Source organism: Dermochelys coriacea, chromosome 25 (genome assembly GCF_009764565.3).
Source record: "Dermochelys coriacea isolate rDerCor1 chromosome 25, rDerCor1.pri.v4, whole genome shotgun sequence".
Taxonomy (NCBI): Eukaryota; Metazoa; Chordata; order Testudines; family Dermochelyidae; genus Dermochelys; species Dermochelys coriacea.
In genome coordinates this window covers 10,466,382-10,486,160 of record NC_050092.1, presented here as the reverse complement: position 1 = coordinate 10,486,160, position 19,779 = coordinate 10,466,382, and the positions used below count along the sequence as shown (strand labels likewise).

Here is a 19,779-nt window from a genome sequence, read left to right as displayed (position 1 = left end):
GCAACAGCACCAGGAGCAGACAGGTTCTGCACTAAGGGAGAATGCAATAGGGCCCCATCCATTTCTAGAGCCAGCTCACTGCTAAAACAAGCACTGCCATTATCCCAAGGGGCGTCCCTTTTGTTCAGCCAACACACTCTGGACCACACACCAAGTTTGATCATAATGGCTGAGAGGAAGAAACTTCCAGCCTCTTGAGTCTCAGCAACTCAGATACTAGAGACTGGCAAAGCCTACCACCTGCAGGACAGCACCGAATCCCAAGGTGGTTTGAGTTCTGAACTCTTGTCCCAAGTTGAAGAGATTGCTGGTGCATCTGCCATCAGAGACGTGACTTTGAACACAAACATTAAACCAGGACTCGCATTTAATTCTCAATTCCAGCGCCTACGTTTTCACATCCAGACACTTCCCTGGCTGCTCATGCTGCAAACTCAGCCTGGGAGCCGAGAGATGTTGAAATCTTTCTGCCTATCGTCTCCAGTAATTAAGGTGCTGCATTCAGAACAGACTCAGGGAGCACTATAGAATCCAGTTTGCTCCATAATCAAGCTCAGGACTCAGCTGTTTTCAGCACCCAGCACAAGACAATCCCAGCACAGAAGAATTTGTAATTTAAGGCCCTGCTCAACAAATACTTCTGCACATGCCTGGTCCTGCTGGCTAGAATTACTCAGCTGCAGACACATTCATGGAATTGGAACCAAGCGAAGTTGAGGAAAGCACAGCTGAGTTCAAGTTGGTGCAGGAATCCTAACTAGGATGACTATTTCTTAGCAGGAGGTGAAGTTTGTTTAGGTCACGGCAATCAGCAAATCTGACCCAGCCATACAGAAAACAGGGCTGAGCAGGAACAAACATTTATATATTGCCTAGCCCTAACACACCCCATTTTAAGTTCCACAATGTAGATATAGTCTAACTGTATCCTTCAGGTTTCATCCTGCTGCCCATCAGAGAACTTTGCACTGTAAAATCAATAGCAGGAGTGAAGCGGTAAAACCTACACTTAGGGAAAGATTTCTGGGTTCTTAGTTATGATGTAGGATGTACTGGCCACGTGGCAAGTGGTATGTATTCACCATAAGCCCATCATACAACCACGCATTTTGAGAGAAGTTGCGATAGAAGTAACTCAGTGCTTTGCGAATAAGCCTCACGCACCCATGCTGGAACAGCTCTGATCACCTGTTTACACACAGGGAAGCAGTGGGTAGTCATCCAGTGAAACTTGGCAGTCAATAATCAAACCCCAGTGACTCAGCTCCCAGCTCTGAGGCAAGAATCCATCATTACAGTCACGTTGGAGCACCAAAGCCACAAGGCGAAGATCTGTAAACCAAAAAAGAGAAGTCAAAAGAGGAACAGCAGGGCAGGGACAGCGGCAAGACCCAGAGACCTCGCTGCAAGCATCAGTGATTCCCCTCTCAAACCTATCATGTTAATTGTAGATCGTGGCTTGTGCTGATCAGTGTTAAGTGGGGTCCCAGAAGGGGGAAGAGAAAGTGGGAAAGTGAGATGGAGGAGAGATTGAAAGGGGGAAGAGGAAGGATGGTCCAATGGTTAGGACACTAGACGAGGACTTGAGAGACCCAGCTTCAACTCCACCTGGTGACTGTGAGTGAGTCACTTGGCCCTTCTGGGCCTCAGTTCCCCCTCTGTACAATGGGAACAGTCGCACTGGGAAGTTGCGAGGAGAAATGTTAAAGATTGTGAGGTGCTCAGATACTAATGTTGAGGGCCACGTAAGTACTTAAGAGAGACAGTGAAGTGAATTTAGTCCTTCAGACTCACTGCCTATTTACCCAGTCAAACCAGCAATGCCCCCCCCGTCCCCGTCGGTGGGAGGTCAGTCTAGGGCCCACTCAGCCCTTGGGCTCAGACTCCCACCCCAGCTCCATTAGCCACAACTGGCACAGAGACCCAAGCCCTTTCTACACTTACCTCCCTGCTGGCTATCGCACAGCAGCTTAGTGGTTTGAGTATTGGCCTGCTAAACTCAGGGTTGTGAGTTCAATCCTTGAGGGGGCCGTTTAGGGATCTGGGGCAAAAATTGGGGATTGGTCCTGCTTTGAGCAGGGGGTTGGACTAGATGATCTCCTGAGGTCCCTTCCAACCCTGATATTCTATGATTCTAAGCAGCGTATAGTCACCAGTGGCATGAGCTGGATCTGAACTAGCACCACCACCACCAAAAGGACTGGGACACAGAGCCTTTCCCCAAACCCTTGAGCCAGATCTCAAGCCCCTTCTCCCCCTCTGTGGATTAACAGCTAGGGGCAATCAGATAGCACATTACAGTCCCCCATGCAGTGAGCTTTATCAGGCCAGTCACTTCCCCGTCTCCCCCGCTCCCTCCTCAGCACATGCAGGCCCCCAAGAATCTCCCCACACCAAGGCTGCAAACAGGAGGGGCCCCCTGCCAGCCGCTCTGCTCCATCACCGCCAGTGGGGCCATCTGGAGGCGGGGGAGACGACATGCCATCTTAGAGCTTGAGGCCCCCATGCCCCTAGAGGCTAAGGCTACCCGGAGTGGTTCCCCTGGTTACCCCCTCAGCTCCTGGAAGCGCTGGTGGGCACACAGAGGAAAGCTCGGGAATGGAACTAGACAGGCCCGACGCGGCACAGCCCTGCAGGTTTGGGGCTCCAAGAAATGAAGGTTCTTATCCTGGGAGCAGGCCCCCAAATCCAGATCAGCAGGTGTGGCATTTCAAGAACCATCTCCTTCTCTAGTGTAGAAATTTGACATTGACAGACCCCCCCCCCCCCACTAGCGGGAAGGTGAAATCGACCCTGCCCCCTGATTGCCCTAGCCACCCACAGGCTATCCCTGATCTGAGCAGCAGCAGTGCAGGCTGCTGGCCTCCCCCCCGCCCCAGCCTCTTACCTGGGGGTACCACTTCTAGGCTGGGGGAAGAAGGGGGAAGCTCTCTGCCACTTCTGCTTACAAGGGCAGCAGTTGTGTCAGGTGGCCTTGGATTTTCCACAAGTGCCACACACTGTTGGATTCAGCCACGGAAAGTTAGTGGGTGACAAGTAAAAAGCAAAGTGCAATGCAGGGAATGCTCAGTGCCCGAGGATTCCCCATCAGCTCAAGAGACACCCATTATCTCGCCTCAGCCCCCAGATGCCATAATACAGCAACCCCTCAACCGATGTCCATGACTCCGGAAGCTGCTCTCCTGGCCAGACTATTAGTTACGTTCTAACCTGACAAAAGCAAGGATCCTCCATGGTCCCTTTCACGCAGACCATGGCCTTCAATTGTTCTCACAGCCTGAGCCCACCAGCCATCGCTTCCATGAAGAGTACAGGAGCTTTAGCCAAGCTACAGTTTCCAAGGAGTTGCTCCCAGGCCCCTGGGGAGTTAAATGAACTATCCCTCTACTCGAGGTCTCCCTGTCCAGCTGCAGGTAGAAGGGAGCAGAGTCAGCAACCCCAAAAGCCTGCAGGGCAGCTCAAACTCTGGCTCCAAGTATTGCGGGGGAAACAAGGCTGCAGCCACCATGTGGTTGCAGCCAGCGTTTAATTTGTAATGAAAGAGGTGCTGGGGCTCAAGCAATTTTTTCACTTTCATAACTGACATGCCAAGCCCAGAGGTGCTGGGGCTCTGAACTGCCAAGCTTAGAGGTGCCAGATGTCAACCCTGGCACAACTTAAGCACTGGTTGTATCCCTGACCATCCTGGCTGACAGCCATTGATGGCCCCATCCTCCATGAACTCATCAAATTATTTTTTGAACCCGTTTATACTTTTAACCTTCACAATACCCAGTCAACAAATTCCACAGGTTGACCACGTGTTGTGTGGAGTACTTCCTGAGGTTAGTTTTAAACCTGGTGACTGTTAATTTAAATGGGTGACCCCTGGCTCTTGTTTTAGGTGAAGGGATAAACAACACTTTCCTAGTCACTTTCTCAACACCATTCATGATTTTATAGATCACAGGCCCCCCCCTTAAGTATCTTCTTCTAAGCTGAATAGTCCATCTTTATAAATCTCTCCTCATATGTTAACTGTTCCATCCCCCTCATCGTTTTTGCTGCCCTTCTCTGTACCTTTTCCAATAGCTCTTTTTGGAGACGGGGCAACCACAAGTGGACGCAGTATTCAAAGTGTGGGCATACTACGAATGTATAAAGTGGCATTATAATATTTTGTGCCTTATCTATCCCTTTCCTAATGGCTCCTAACATTGTTAACAATTATGACAGCTGCAGCTGCCCACTGAGCAGATATTTTCAGAGAACCATCCACAGCAACTCCAAGATCTCCTTCTTGCATGATAACCGCTAATTTAAAACTCATCATTTTGGATATATAATTGGGATTATGGTTTCCAGCGCGCGTTACTTTGCACTTATCAATATTGAATGTGGCTGCCATTTTGTTGCCTAGTCACCCTGGTTTGTGAGATCCCTTTGTAACTCTTTGCAGGCAGTTTTGATCCCAACTGCCTTGACAAATTCTATAGCATTGCAAATTTTGCCACTTCACTGTTCACCTCCCCCTTTCCAGGTCATTTAGGAATATGTTGAACAGCAGAGGTCCCAGTCAAATGCCTTCCCTTCACCTCTCGCCATTGTGAAAACTGTCCATTTATTTATCTACTTTGGTTAAAAAATAGGAAAGTTACTGATCCATGAAAGGACTTTCCCCCATCCCATGATCGTACTTAAGAGCCAGAAGCTGGGAATGGGGGACAGGGGATGGATCATTTGATGATTCCCTGTTCTGTTCATTCCCTCTGGGCACCTGGCACTGGCCACTGTCGGAAGACAGGACCCTGGGCTAGCTGGGCCTTTGGTCTGATCCAGTCTGGGCGTTCCGAGGTTCCTATGGAGGGAACCTTTACGGAGGGACCTTGTCAAAGGCTTTCTGAAAACCCAGGCACAGCATCAACACGCTGATCCATGTCCACATGCTTGTTGACATCCACAAAGAATTCAGAGGTTAGGATTTCCCTTTCCAAAAAAAGAGTTGACTCTTCCCTAACAATGAGTTCCACATGGTCTGACGATTCTGTTCAACCAATTTGCCTGGTACTGAATTTAGACATACCAGTCTGTAATTGCGAGGATGGCTCCTGTAGCCTTTAAAAAAAAAAAAAAAAAGGATGTTGCATTAGCTATCCTCCAGCTGTCTGGAGGATGATGCCCCATGCGATGCAGCTATGCTGCCAGAAAAGGGCTTCAGGCAGCATGGCTAACGTTTGTGGAAGTGATTTTCCTACAAGCTGCATCTACACCCAGGACTATGCAGTCATAGCTGCGTCAACATCGCTACGGTGGCAGAGGCTCTGTAGCATAGACAGTCAGAGACTGCAACATCCCAACGGACGCTGGGCTACACCTGCAACCCCTGCTGAACAGCAGAGATTGACAGCCTAGCAGCCCGAGTGCCCCAGAGACCAGACCCTGCTGAGGGATGACAAAGTCTTCGGCTGAACAATCCTTGGCCCTCAAAGGGGGCAGTGGTAGGGGATACAGTTTATCACTTGTCTGTCAGCAGAGTTAGTACATAGTCATTACAGACAGCAGGAACCTATTCCACGGCTCCCACTTGTCACTCCCAACACATGGAGCAGATGTTTATTTATTGGCCTTGTTTGTTACCTAGACCCGTTTCCAGTTCACTCAGGGCAGCCTGCACTGTGTACTGCAGAGATCACTCTCCCCCCACCCCTCCCAATTGCTGTTGTAGCCTTGGAAGACTTGAGATAAATATTCAAGTCCCTCCAAACCTCAAAGGCAGAGCATCACACCATACTGAGGCAGCACTCCCTAGTGTTCACATGCCAGACAGCTATTCCCTGAAAGTACTTTATTAAATACTTCGCAAAAAACAGAAGCCAAAAGATTGAAAATTAATGCCCCCCCGACCCCTCACCCAGTTAAGAACTAAAAACTCCCCCCACCCCAGGCTTGTCAGCGCAGCCCTGATGTTCTGCCCTGGAACACTCTTCACTTCTCCCTGTCCCTGCTAGTGTCACACTAGGCTCCACTGCCCAAAGCTAGGCAATTGCAAAAGAAAGGCTCCCATGTACAGTGGCAGAAAGTAGCTAACCTACTCTCTACGGCCTAGGACTCCAATGATGGCCGGGCAGCCTTTTGAGCATATTGCCCTCTGCTGGCCTGGATTGGTTCTAGCAGAGCCACGCTAGGATGAAAAAGCTGAATCTTTAAAAACAAAGTGCCGGGGAGGGACCAGTTACTGCTATGATCAATCCCATATTGATTGGTTCATAGACTGCAGTGAACTAGTCATAAGCACACACATTTTCGCAACCTCTCCACCTCCTGCAAGTAACCTTTCACCAACACGGCAACTTCTCGGAAACCATTTCTCCTGTGCAGGATTTAAGACAAAGACACACATCCCCAAGCGTCACACATGATTTTCCAGGTTGTCTGTCACTGTCTCCTTAGTGTAACTGGGCTTACTAGGTTCCCAGCTCAAGGTGGATTTGTAAACGCTCCATGTATTCGCCCCCCCCAACCACGCCATGGAAGTTTATAAAACAGGGTTTTTACAAAGACAGTTGTGGTTTTTCCTTTACAGCAGAACAGTCTCCCTGTGAGGTAGAGAGTTAATTTCAGGGCTGACAGATCCTAAATTCAAGCCAGTTTGTGTGTCCTAGCTGAGGTAAAATTCAATAGTTTATGATAAGTTTTGCGATTGCCAGAAGGGCGTCAGGATTCCTCATTGCCAGAATCATCCTCATCACCATAGCAACTGTCTGCCTCTTCCTCCATCTCATCATCCTCATAGTAGTCATCGTAGAAAAGGTCTGAGCCTTCATCCGGGGCTGGAGTCTTGGTCTTCACACAGTACTCTGCCAACGTGGTGGGGACCTTCACACCATCCCGTTCAGCATCCACCTTGGTTCCCAGGACTTGCTTCCTGAAAGGGGCAAGGAGCAGATGAGAACAGGGCAGAGACACGGAGCAGTTATTCACTCAAGGTGTGAAGGCTAAGACAGGTGCCAGCCCTGAAGGCTGAAGTCTTCCTCAGAGCTGGACATACTTCTCTCGTTCTGGCCTGCCAATGGGCACTGATGCATGCCCACACCTCTAGGGATAAAAAGGGCAGGTTGGTTTCCAGGGTCTACTCAGACATGAGATGGGTGTGACAGAGGCCCATCGGCCCATTCACTACTCTGTGTCAGCAGCTCTTGTCAGGTCTGACATACTCACTATGCCAAACACATTGTCATAATCTGCATCTAAACTGTTTCAGAGTAGCAGCCGTGTTAGTCTGTATTCGCAAAAAGAAAAGGAGTACTTGTGGCACATTAGAGACTAACAAATTTATTTGAGCATAAGCTTTTGTGAGCTACAGCTCACTTCATCGGATGCATTCGGTGGAAAATACAATGGGGAGTTTTATATACACACACAGAGAACATGAAACAATGGGTTTTATCATACACACTGTAAGGAGAGTGATCACTTAAGATGAACCCACTAACCCAGGAACCTATCCTTGCAACAAAGCCCGTTGCCAACTCTGTCCACATATCTATTCAGGGGACACCATCATAGGGCCTAATCACATCAGCCACACTATCAGAGGCTCGTTCACGTGCGCATCTACCAATGTGATATATGTCATCATGTGCCAGCAATGCCCCTCTGCCATGTACATTGGTCAAACTGGACAGTCTCTACGTAAAAGAATAAATGGACACAAATCAGACATCAAGAATTATAACATTCAAAAACCAGCTGGAGAACACTTCAATCTCTCTGGTCACTCGATTACAGACCTGAGAGTGGCTATCCTTGCAAACTGGATACAATTAACTTAGGCTTGAATAGAGACTGGGAGTGGATGAGTCATTACACAAAGTAAAACTATTTCCCCATGTTATTTCTCCCCCCCACCCCACCCCCCACTGTTCCTCAGATGTTCTTGTTAACTGCTGAAAATGGCCCACCTTGCTTGTCACCATGACAGGTTTTCCCTCCTTCCCCCCTCCCTCCTGCTGGTGATGGCTCATCTTGAGTGATCACTCTCCTTACAGTGTGTATGATAAAACCCATTGTTTCATGTTCTCTGTGTGTGTGTATATAAATCTCCCCTCTGTATTTTCCACCGAACGCATCCGATGAAGCGAGCTGTAGCTCACGAAAGCTTATGCTCAAATAAATTTGTTAGTCTCTAAGGTGCCACAAGTACTCCTTTTCTTTTTGCATCTAAACTGTGTCTGGTAAATTATCATTGGAAAATGCGTAGCTCACTGATCATTAATATTCTTGCATGGTGTATGTTCAGGGATCATACGAAGAGTCATGAATGTGTGCTAGAATTATGTTTGGCAAGCAATACTATAAGCTCTGACAAAGGAACGTGTATTAGTTTGTCTGACCAGCCTGGTTGTCAGGCTGAGACAATAAAGGCACACTTACATAAAAGGTAAGCCACCAACCTAGGGAGATAGCCTCCAGAGGCTGACCCTGAGGTCTAAACCTCACATGATAAGTAACTGAATCAACCGATTTATAATACTTGATCCATGTTGTATACAACATTACTGTAAGGTCTTTTATAAAGCTAATGACACTGGTGATTAAGATCATTGTGAAATCTGTGAAGTAACAATAAATGAGGAAATATCGATACTCAATATCATGCCTTAAAGAGAAAAGACAGCGATTTACCTGTTTCTAATGAAATTAAGCAAGGTGTGACCAAAAAAATGGAAGCTCAATTTACATACGAATCAGTAAGGGGATAGGTAGTCCACCATCAAGGAAGACCAACATGAAGTTATCCTGAGTCTGGGGAACAAGCAGTGAGTTTTGGAAAACAGAAAGAGAGAAGAAGCCATCTTGCCATCCATCACAGGACAGACACAAGGGGCCAGCCCAGAGCTCTTGCAAGCAGATAAAGGCGGATGAAGTCTCCAGGAACTGAATCTAAATGAGATACCAACTTAGGCAAAGATCTTCCACCTAGGAAGACAAGGGAAACCAGCGCCTGTGGAAGATCCTGACTAGGAGTCAGCCATTGCTGGGAAGAAATCCACCTTGAACCGAGACTGATTTGTTAAGTCTTAGTCACATTTGCTTGTAACCATTTCTACCTTAATTTCTTTTACTTGGCATCATTTAACCCATGTCCTGTTAGTAAACTGGTTTTGTTTTAATCTAAACCAACCTAGTGTTGCATTTGAACTGAAGGGATTATTAACTCCAGTTAATGTGGCAAGCTGCTAGGTACTGTTTCTTTAAAGGAACAAACTAACCTTATTACTTCTGAGTGGTCTAGGAAAGGGCTGGACATTTCAGGGCAGATTGTTTTGGGGAAATTCAGGACTCTGGGTATTTTGGGGTCACTTGGCTAGTAGTTGTAACCAAGGATGGTGGGGATGAGACTGTGGCTGTGGGGTAACATGCAGGCTGCTGGAGTCAGAGTTGCTGCTCCAGGGCTGTCTATCACACAGAGACTCAGTGCATGCTTGTACGCTGGCCGGGAGTGTCCAGACAAGGGAGACAGCAGCAGAGCATTTTAAGGCACCCGAGGTTACAGGGCAGGTGGTGACAACCTCTCACTGGTCCGGATTGCATGCCAGAATTTTGCAATGGCCACCAAAGGGAACAATGTGAGCGTGTCTGCTGTGGACGTCTACCCACCAAGAACAGACTCATTTGATATATGTAAGTGAATGAGGCAGTGTCATTACCAACCTGTACCATGCTGTCTACGTCCCACTGTGTGAGCTCTCCAGAGCAGGGCCTGTGTGTCTGCACTGAGATCTGGTCCACGTCTTTATGTAATGCCACAACAAAACCAGCCGAGTCCAGACACTATGTGTGTGACTAAGGTGAAAATCTGTCCATTACTATTCCACCCCCAAAACCCTCCAGGTCTTGAGCCATGTATTGGTGCTTCCCTAGCACCTTTCAGAGGCCAATTCCGTTAAGCATTTATGCCTCACAACACCCCTCCCATTTTAATCTGAAGTACAGGGAAGGGTAAGAGACCTGCTCCGGGCCCCACACTAAGTCAAAGGGGCAGAGCAGGGCCTAGAACCCAGGTTTGCAGACAAGCACAGCAGTTTCCCCTCTAGACAACCACACCCAGCCCAGACCCTTTGCCATGCCTTCGCTAGACTGCATGCAGAGTAGAATCTGCATTTGAGACCTTTGTATGCTTTGTTCTCTGCAAAAATCCACATCTTATGTTAAGTAGTCCCCAACGTTCCTGGTAGCAGTGGGCTTTCACAATGTTAATCAACTGGGGCATACAGGGCTACAGCAACAGTGGAACAAGAATCCCTCCTGCATTCAGTCACCTCACAAGTGTTCATCCCTGTGACGAAGCGAACGCCCGTGTTCATCCCTGTTGTTCTTAATGTTTCCTCCGAATATTGTGGGGGTGCCTCAGTTTCCCCTATGCAGTTCTTAAGTATCTAGGTGGCGGGATAAGGGTGTATGATTGTTGCAGAGCCCTAGAGGGCAGGTGTGTGCAGGGGTCTGGACACAGAGAATGGCCAACACCCTGTTTCTTGGCCTAAGCCCTTCCCCCCTGCAAGATGAGAGCTAAAGAGTTGGAGAACAAAGGAATCGGGTGACCTGGCTTGGGAAAGGGACAAAGCCCAGAGAAGGGGCTGGAGAGAGTTTCATTTGGAGCTGGCTGGGGACATGGAGTGAAGTGCAGACGTGGTTGTCTGGCTCACTGCCCCCCAAAATGGACCCGGCTGAGGGGGTCCTGTTCTCTGTACTTATAAGCTCTGGTTTAGACCATGTTCCTGTCATCTAATAAACCTCTGTTTTACTAGCTGGCTGAGAGTCCCGTCTGACTGCGGAGTTGGGGGGCAGGACCCTCTGGCTTCCCCAGGACCCTGCCTGGGTGGACTCACTGTGGGAAGCGCACGGAGAGGCAGAGGATGCTGAATGCTCCGAGGTCAGACCCAGGAAGGTGGAAGCCGGGTGAGCTGTGTGTCCTGCAGACAGGCTGCTCACAGAAAGGAGACTTCCCCAGAGTCCTGACAGGCTTCATGGGGAGCAGTTCCAGAGCATCGCCTGGGGACTCCGTGACAACCCTAAAGTCTATGTGGGACTATTTAGATAAACATTCCCAAGCAAGGTAGTCTAAGCAAGATGCTTTTCCGTTCTTGTCTGAATGCAAGTTATGACAAGCTGGAGCTCAGCTTGCCACGCACCTGATGATATCTGTGTACTCCCGATCCTTCCCTTTGCTGTCCTTCCACTTTCTGTACATCACAGAGGCATCCACATTTGCGGGTGAGAAGGTGTTGGGCTCATTGAGCAGCGAGATCACACTCAGAAGGATAGTCCTGAAAAACAGTTAACGAGCGGTAAGAGTCAAGAGAGGAGATCGGCCAACCTGCACCACCCAGATCTGACAGGGACCAGAAATCACAGTATCTTCTGCATGGCAAGGAGTTTAATAGAATCCAGTTTGTTTGCAAGAGTAGCCACTTGCAAGAGTGTAACATTACACTGCATGTTACAACAGTGACCACATCCAAACTTCCACGAGCAGGTCAGACACCGTGACCTTCTTAAGCTGAATGAGAAAGTAAATGCCAGTCAGAAGGCAAGCTGGTCTCTGGTGCATGAAAGATCTGAATTCCTTTGCCAGCTTATGCTACCTTTCAACAGTGCTGACATCCAGCCTGTAAGAAACTGATTTGCCTTTGAATTTCAAAAGAAATTAAATCCAGGTATTTCCTGCAACCTCTAGGATTAGAAGGGCTTTTCCCAGCTGTTTCCTTTGGGCACCTCCTCCACTCTCTGCATCAGATCTGCTAAGCATCTCACATCCAATGTATTCCTTCCCTCCCTCTTGGAGGCCTTACCGTACATTCTGGGTGGGGTTCCATCGCTCGGAAGGCAGCTCCCCGCTCTGCGGGTCATCCACTGGAGGGTGGAGAATTGAAATACAGACATCGCCTGTCTGAAAGCACACAGAGAGGCTGCTTACTCAAGTATCAGAGGGGTAGCTGTGTTAATCTGTATCCACAAAAACAACGAGGAGTCCGGTGGCACCTTAAAGACCAACAGATTTATTTGGGCATAAGCTTTCGTGGGTAAAAAACCCACTTCTTCAAGTGCTCCTCATTGTTTCTGCTTACACAGGCACTGATGTCCCAACCCCCAACACTCCAAACAGCTCTACAAGGTGGTTGATTTATTCTGCCTGTTACCCTGTTTGCTCGCCTCCCCTTTTGCTTCCAGGGCAGATCTGAGGAAAATGCCACCCAGTGGCTTACAAGTACCTGGGAATGGACAACCAACCACTGTTGCTAATGCCCAGAGAAGAGCTAGGATCAGTTTAGCTGTCTTATCTTCAGCCACATCTTCAGCCTTCCCTAAGCAGATTTCAGTTAGCCTGAAAGACCTCACAGAGCAGGGAGTGAGGCGTCTTGCTATGACAGGTCCAGCAAAGAACCTCCCCAAGCTGAACTGTACTGAGATGTGCCTATGGGCTGAGCCAGTACAGATATGACGCCCTGGTGGGCTCTTTAGGGAGAGGTTCACTCTGATCACCCCTGCAGTGAAGATTTAGAGCACTGATAAATCACACCCACTACCCACCTGCCAGCCCTTAAGAGTACTGGAGATTGCCAGTTACTGCAGGACAGATAATGGACTTAGAAATGAAACCCCCATGAGTCATTTGCACAAAGCACTGATCTCTGTCCTGGGACACTTGGAGAGAAGCCCTCCCTGCCTGCATGGGCCGTATCCCCCAGTGTTCTGAATGAGGCACAAGTACACACAGAGCACTGAATACCCTAAATACTTTCTGCAGCCAGCTACAGCAGGTGTACATTGAGAGTCCTGCAAGTCGCTCGCTCAATATCTCCCCATGGATCTTACAGGGCATGACCACATTCCAGCCAGGAGTTGTGGGCAAGTACTGTAAACATGGAAGACTGCAAGACTGGATAGACACACTAGTTCTGGAACTGATTCCAAGAAAGGAGATGAACTATCTGAGACCAGGACAAGCCTGGGTCAGCTGCTGTGTTTCCAGCACAAACTGAGAAAGGTACAAGACACTTCCAGGAGAACCCCAATGTATTTGCTTAAAACCCTCCTCCACTACAAACCCCAGGACATGTCAACACAGACTGGTGTTCGACACAGCACCGAAGACAATACTCAAGTACGATCCATAGGGCTTGGTACCACTGCAGCAATTGACTAGAAACCCAATCTGTCCTGGGGGACTGATGAGAAGATAGTCCATGCGACGTACCTCATAGATGTTAGGGTGCCACATTTTGGTCAGGAACCTAAAGGCAGGGGGCGAATAGGGATAATCAATAGGAAACCTGAGACGAGCCTGTGAAGAAACAAAAGGTTCATTAGTGGCAGTGGTGGGGTATCATGGCCATGCTGATGCTTCTGGGGGAGCGGTGAGGCCCCAGCCAAGTCTGTACAGAAACCCAGATGAGTTGTGCAGGCATGCAGCCCATGTACGCCCCCACTGGCACTCTGCACCCAGAGAGGAAACAGATCCCTTCCCCTGCACCTCCAACAAGAAGTGACTATCAAGCCTCATCCAGCGGAAGCACCAATACCACTTCCCATGCAGTTATTAAGTCCAAAGCTCCCAGCTTCTCTTTACTACAGCTGAGTGGGGGAGGAAGCATGGTTGAACATAGACCCAGAAAATTAGAGTACTATTCACAGCTGAGTCAGACTGGGACCTGGGGCAAGTCCATAACCCTGTGCCTCTTTCCCTACCTGGAAAGTAAGGATGATAGCTTCCCTGGGGATGAGGTATGTAATTGGAAGGATATGACCACTGCTCATAATAAGCACTTTCAGATCTTTAAGTAGACAGTGGTATGGAAGGTCAGATATAAGCCAGCTCAGAGGATTTTAAGCACTTTCAACTGTCTCAGGTGCTAACAGGCCCCCTGAATCCCTCCCCTTGGAGAAGTGGCGGTCAATCCCTCCAGCTCTAGTGGAACAGCTTTGCATTGCTAGACAGAAGCCATGTAATCCCATACCCAAGCCTTATCCCCTAGGAAAGGGAGTGCCTTGCTACTCAGCAATCCTGGCTGATGAAAGAGGCATCCCTACAGTGTTGAGGCTTCCAGGAAGATATTGACAAGAACATTGGTGGTCTGAGCTTTGGCAAAGATTCGGAGTGGAGGACAGGGAGACCACCCAGGCTGGATTTATGGCACTTTTCGGAGGGGACTTTCAAGAGATCATGGCAGTCTTGCTTCCTTATCAAATCTGCTTCCTTGTATTCCCCATCCCATCACCAAGCCTCCCCTTCCCTCTTCAGGAGATCCAGCTGAGTACCAGGTTTCTACCATTTCCCAAGCGCATACAATTCCCTCAATACCTATTGTTTACTCCCAGGTGTGGGATGAGTCACTGCTCAAGAGGCAGTCAGGTATGGCAGAAAAAAACCAAACCAAACCACAAGACTCTTGTGGCAACAGGAGGAAATGCCAAGATGGTATCAGAAAATTACCCTCCGGACAGTACTCTTGTCATATAGGCATTAGGAAACTGTCCGTGGATCAAATTATTTTCTCCTCAGATCTATGGAGGGGCATTGTCAGACAGCCATGCAGCCTGGTAACTAGGTCAGGTTTGCTGGCAGTCACTATGTTTACCAGAGAGACAGCGAGTGACAAACTTTGTTTCTGTGATATAATAATAGCTCTTAAGGCAAGAACTTCAGGCTTTCTGCCTAACAAGTTCTTCAGGGTTAATTCCTTTAGAGATAGGAAATAGATAAAATGGGTTCAGTCTCTCCCCTGTATCTAGAAAGATGGACTCCACCATCCTAGATCAAGGCAGCCCCTCAAAAACCCTGTTGAAGTTTGGATGAGAATTTGCAGCTCTGGGTCTTCTTGTTCCACACTCTGAAGTGAAACCAGATTAGTGCGCATACAAACAAACAAGAGATCAGCAGAACCAGCACAACAAAAACAAGCCGGGCTTTTTCTTGGTTGACAGGAATACAGAGGTGGTTAGAGAAGTTGTTTTATTTCAAAAGATAAATTCAGTCTGGGGCCTGGAGGCAGATCTAGCCAGGACTGGATAACATTTAAAGGAACACCATAAACCTAGACTCTGTCTAAAACTTTCAACTGCTATAGTTACAAAAGTTTTGTTTGCCCTTTACAGAACTTCAAGAACCATTCCTAGATCAAGCACTTTGCTCTTCTAGAGCAGTTTCACGTTCGAACCTTAAAAGCGCTTTACAAAGATTAAGCCTCACGTCAGGCAGGTAAATGTCACCATTTTACAGATGGAACAATCAAAGCACTGACAGGTTAAATAACTTGCCACGTTAATGGACTGTGACAGAGTCAGAAGTATAACTGAGAATCCTGATCCCAGTCATGGTCTCCAACCACATTCCTTCCCAAATGCTAGTAACAGCATAAAGAAAAGAGCTGACAGTGGTATAGGGTGGTGACGAGTTTTGTTGAAAAGGATCAGCAGTTTATTCAGCAGCAGCCTTAGAGGATAAATGCAGAAGCCAAGGAGCCAGACAGGCTAAGAGCTGCCATGAAATAAGATCTTAGCCTGATCCAATCCCATGAATGTTGGTCCATCCTGGGACAGACTTTGGTGTTCCTGTAGTGTTGCTATGTCAGTCCCAGGATATTAGAGAGACCAGGTGGTATCTTTTATTGGACCAACTTCTGTTGTAAGAGTTGGAAGCTTTGAGCTTCAACAGAGCTTTATTTCAGGTCTGGGAAACTTACACAGATTGTCACAGCTAAATAAAAGATGAAACAGATAGTTTAGCATAAATTAACACATTCCAAGGGACCACTCAAAGTGAAGTGGCCCATTAACATCCCTCTAATAATAGGGAGAAAGGAAGGGGGAAAGCACCTGGGGGGTGGGAGGGTGTTTGCTAGTGATTACAGATTGTTATTCCATGTTCCTTGCACTTGCCATTCCCCCCTACCCCCATTCCCCGAAAAGGGAATTGCAGAGAGACAGTGGATATGTGAAAGGTGATGCTGGTCTCAGACACCGCTTTACACCTGAGCACAATCAGCTAAATCTCACAGGACATTCTGAAATTAAGGCGCCTGCTCCCAGTCCAGTTTATTAACATGAAACAAAGAAAACAGCCTTACTCCCACGGTGGTAGTGCTCAGACAAAAATAGCTCAAAGCATTAAAGCCAAGTGAGCACCTAGAGCATGTCTGCACAAAACCACCACCTAAAACAGAAGCTGGTTTTGAGACCCAGAAATCTGTTAGGTCTGTTGGTCAAAGCTGCAGCTAGAAGAGCTGAGGTTAAGTATTAACTGTCAGACTTCCTATGTGACTTTAAGCAACCTGCTCAACTTCTGTGCCTCAGTCCCCTGATCTGCAGAATGGGAATAGTACTTTCCTCCAGTATGGCGTAGCTGACTGTAAGCTACTTGTAGATCCCCAGCTGTTGTGGAGAACTGGGGCTTTGTGATTAATGCAAGTTGATTTAATCCCTAAGAATAGCTGGTCCCCATTGAGAAAGACCAAGCAAAAACTGGCAGGGGTGCATACTTCACATGCTAAAAATAAATCCTTATGAATTTTGCCCAACAGTCCAGCTCTCTAGCAAACAGAGCCATCACAATGGGATCCTCTTGCAGGCAGTAGCAACAGGGAATCCAAGGATTAAAGTGGGCCATGGAGACAGACTTTCACTCAGCCTTCTGAGTCACGGATGAAATCACATGCAGGATGGTATGTGGGAAGCCAGCAACATCCCTGCCAAGTGATGTACCTTTCCCTGTAGAGCCAGGACTTCAGTCTGTTGGCACATAGACTTTCCATGTACATTAGAGCCATAAAAAAAAGACACACAGCTTCAGCGATGTCACCGTGTAGCCAGCTCAGTGGGGATTTCTAGAGGCAGGTAGAGGAGTGCCAGCAGTAGGCTGCACACAGCAACAGAGCATGCAGTTCTCAGAAAGGACAGCACAACCACTGACAGATGAAATGGCAAGATTAAGGTTTAAAATGTGTTGTAACTTTCTGAAGTGCTTTTCAGCAGAGTCCCTGGGGTCCCGTAGGTGAGAGTTGAAAGGTAAAGCCTGTTAAGGAACAGTGCCAACTAAATGCTTCTGGCTCAATAAAATAATCCTCTTTCACTGGACAGCATATTCTCACCTCCTCCCACCTCTGTGGTCCCAGACCCATCATCCCAACACAGGCCTCATTCAGGAAGGTAATCACAAAAGTGTCCTAAACCTTGTCTGTAATTACCACCTGAACAACACAGGATGCTGCCTTACTTGACCATCAGATAACAGATATTAATAGATTAGTGTAAAACAGAGACATCTGTTTTGTCAGACTGGATTCAGACAGCCTTTGTTGTCCCACCCTCCCCAAAACAGGCTTGAATTTGATCCACAGTTCAAATGGCTTCCTCCTCTTCTCCCCATCATTTTTCCCTGCTAAACTCAATCCTCAATCACAAGTTAGGTCTTGGGTCAAAGAACTCTGCACAACTGTGAGGAGGAAGGGGGATTATTACTGAGTCTACTGTCTCTTTAAATACATTACCATCTTGCATTCAATCACAGTCCTTTGTTTGACTATCCTGTTCTCTGGGACACAGAAAGAGGGGTGAAAATAAGGAGTTGGGACTTAGAAACAAGATTTTTTGCATAGCTTCATATTGTTCAGGCTCCCCCCTCTCCACATGGACAAGGCCGTGCAGGGAGCTCTGGTCAGAAACAGGAGAAATTCTCAGAATAATCCCCTTTCTTGTGCTAGCGAGGATCAGAACAAAACCTTCCAGAGGCAGAGAGTTCCCAAGAATAGGATCCTTGAAAACAACAGCACTTTGCTGAACTGTGCATGCTGACATTAACACAAGTTCAAGGAGAAGTCCGCCCCCCCATGCAGGGAGCCTAGTCTATTGTCTGTGGCTCAAGGTATTGGATTAGAAGACAGCTACAAAGGGGAAGGCAAGAGCTGTTGAGGGGGTATGTATAAGAATTCAGCAACTCCTAGAGGAGCCATCAGAGCCTCACACTGAGAAGGGTCAGGTAGGAGACTCATCTACAGTTTAGATTGCAAACCTGGAATCGCAGTGGCAGATTTGCCTGCCCAGGGAAAGAGGAGCCTCTCAGGTTCTTGAGCCCAGCTGACCTTAGGCTGACTCACTCCCTGGGCTCATTTCCACTCAGTCATCCCCAGGGTTGAGAGGAGGGGAAGGAAGGAGACTGTGCAACTTCCCAGATTGCACAGACTCAATATTTACATACACAGCTCCTCTACATGTCACCCAACACACACCCCCCATATCTCCAGGGGCCTCCGTTAAAACAGTACCCTCCCAAAACAGTACCCTCCCACCCTTCTTCCCCGGAAGAAGGACCTACACTGTATCACCGAGGAACAGCTTACTAGGCCTGAACTATTCTTCTCCATACACAGGGCCTGAGTCCTTTGTTGCAATCTTGGAGTAGGGTATGAGGGGCTGTGACAATGCTAGGAGACCCTCACACCCCCTACAGGACAGCAGCAGCCCTCCAAATGCCAGACGGAGGGGAAGCAGCTCCTAGTGGAAGCAAAAAGGGGTTCCTCCAGTGGTCTCTTCTCTACCCATGGACCAGGTGGGGAGCAGGTCCCCAAAACCACTGGGAATTAACCCCCCCAGCCCGGGAGAAATTACCAGGAAAAGCAATCCCCACCCCAACCGGATCCCTCAGCCCCCTCCAGCTCCCAGGGCAGCCACCCCAGTACCCCACCTAAAAGAACCAGAGGACACCCCCCCCCAGCATCGCTCTCATTAGAAAAGCCCTTCAAGTTTCTCCGACATCCTTTGATGTCACCCCGCTAACGGGCAGAGGACAGGAGCCCTCTTAGTCACCGCTCACCAGGCCCCTTCCAGCCCCACGGGACCCAAATCCCATGGGATGACCCCCCCAGCCCCCCTGGGCAATACCCCCCCAGGCCAGGACCTCCGAATCCCCACGGGACGACACCCCCAATCCTTCTGGTCAAGCCCCGCCAATCCCCCCCCCCACAGACCAGGCCCCTCGCCACGGGGCCCCCGAAGCCCCACAGGACGACACCCCCTCCCCCAATCCCTCTGGGCAATGCCCCCCACCACGGTCCCCTCCTCCAATCCCCACGGGACCCCCCCCCCAGGCCAGGCCCCCCCGCCACGGGACCCCCCCCGGCCCCCCCTCACCTTGAAGTACCCGCCCTCGTAGTGGGTGTTGGGGGGCCCGAAGATCGCCACCTCCCAGTTGTACAGGTCGCCCTCGTCCACCAGGGTGACCCGGAACCCCTCCACGGGCTCCTCCTGCAGCCCCTTCAGCTCCAGCAGCAGCGCCTTCTGCGAGCTGGGCACCAGCGGCCGGGCCATGCCGACAACCGAGGTAGGCCGCGGAGAAGCCGGGGACTCGCCTGAGCGCGGCGGCCGGGCGAGCGGGATGGCGCCTTGCGAACCGCTTCCTCCTGCCGCGGCCGGACTGAGCCTCTCGCGCGCGCGGGGCACGACGGGACCTGTAGTTCACTGAGTGGGGTGGGGGGGGGAGCGACCCCGCCCACCGCGCTCGCGCCAACCTATGGGAGGCTCAGGCCCTGGGCGTGGGGGCGGGGCCGGACGCTGAGGGACTCCAGCTCCCAGCAGCTTTTGCGAGGGAGGCAGGGATTTGTGACTTCACGGAGGGCGGGGGTAGAGGAGGAGATACCGCCCCCTAGGGGAGGCGGGGAGACAGACACTAGGGGGAGAGGCAGTGTGTGAAGGGGATTTGGGCCCGGGAAAGGGAGGGGGAATCAGAGCAAGAACAGGATGGGGGTG

The 19,779-nt window shown here is 49.2% G+C and overlaps 1 protein-coding gene across 1 annotated transcript; it reads right to left on the bottom strand.

Moving 5' to 3' along the window:
* Positions 1-6,554: 6,554 nt before the first annotated feature.
* Positions 6,555-19,521, bottom strand: CDC34 (cell division cycle 34, ubiqiutin conjugating enzyme). The gene is made up of 5 exons (XM_038384156.2): positions 19,165-19,521; positions 13,238-13,324; positions 11,832-11,929; positions 11,172-11,306; positions 6,555-6,904 (listed from the first exon to the last, which is right to left on the bottom strand). The coding sequence occupies exons 1-5, from the start codon at positions 19,339-19,341 to the stop codon at positions 6,694-6,696; spliced, it is 708 nt and encodes a 235-aa protein (XP_038240084.1). The 5' UTR covers positions 19,342-19,521; the 3' UTR covers positions 6,555-6,693.
* Positions 19,522-19,779: the final 258 nt, after the last annotated feature.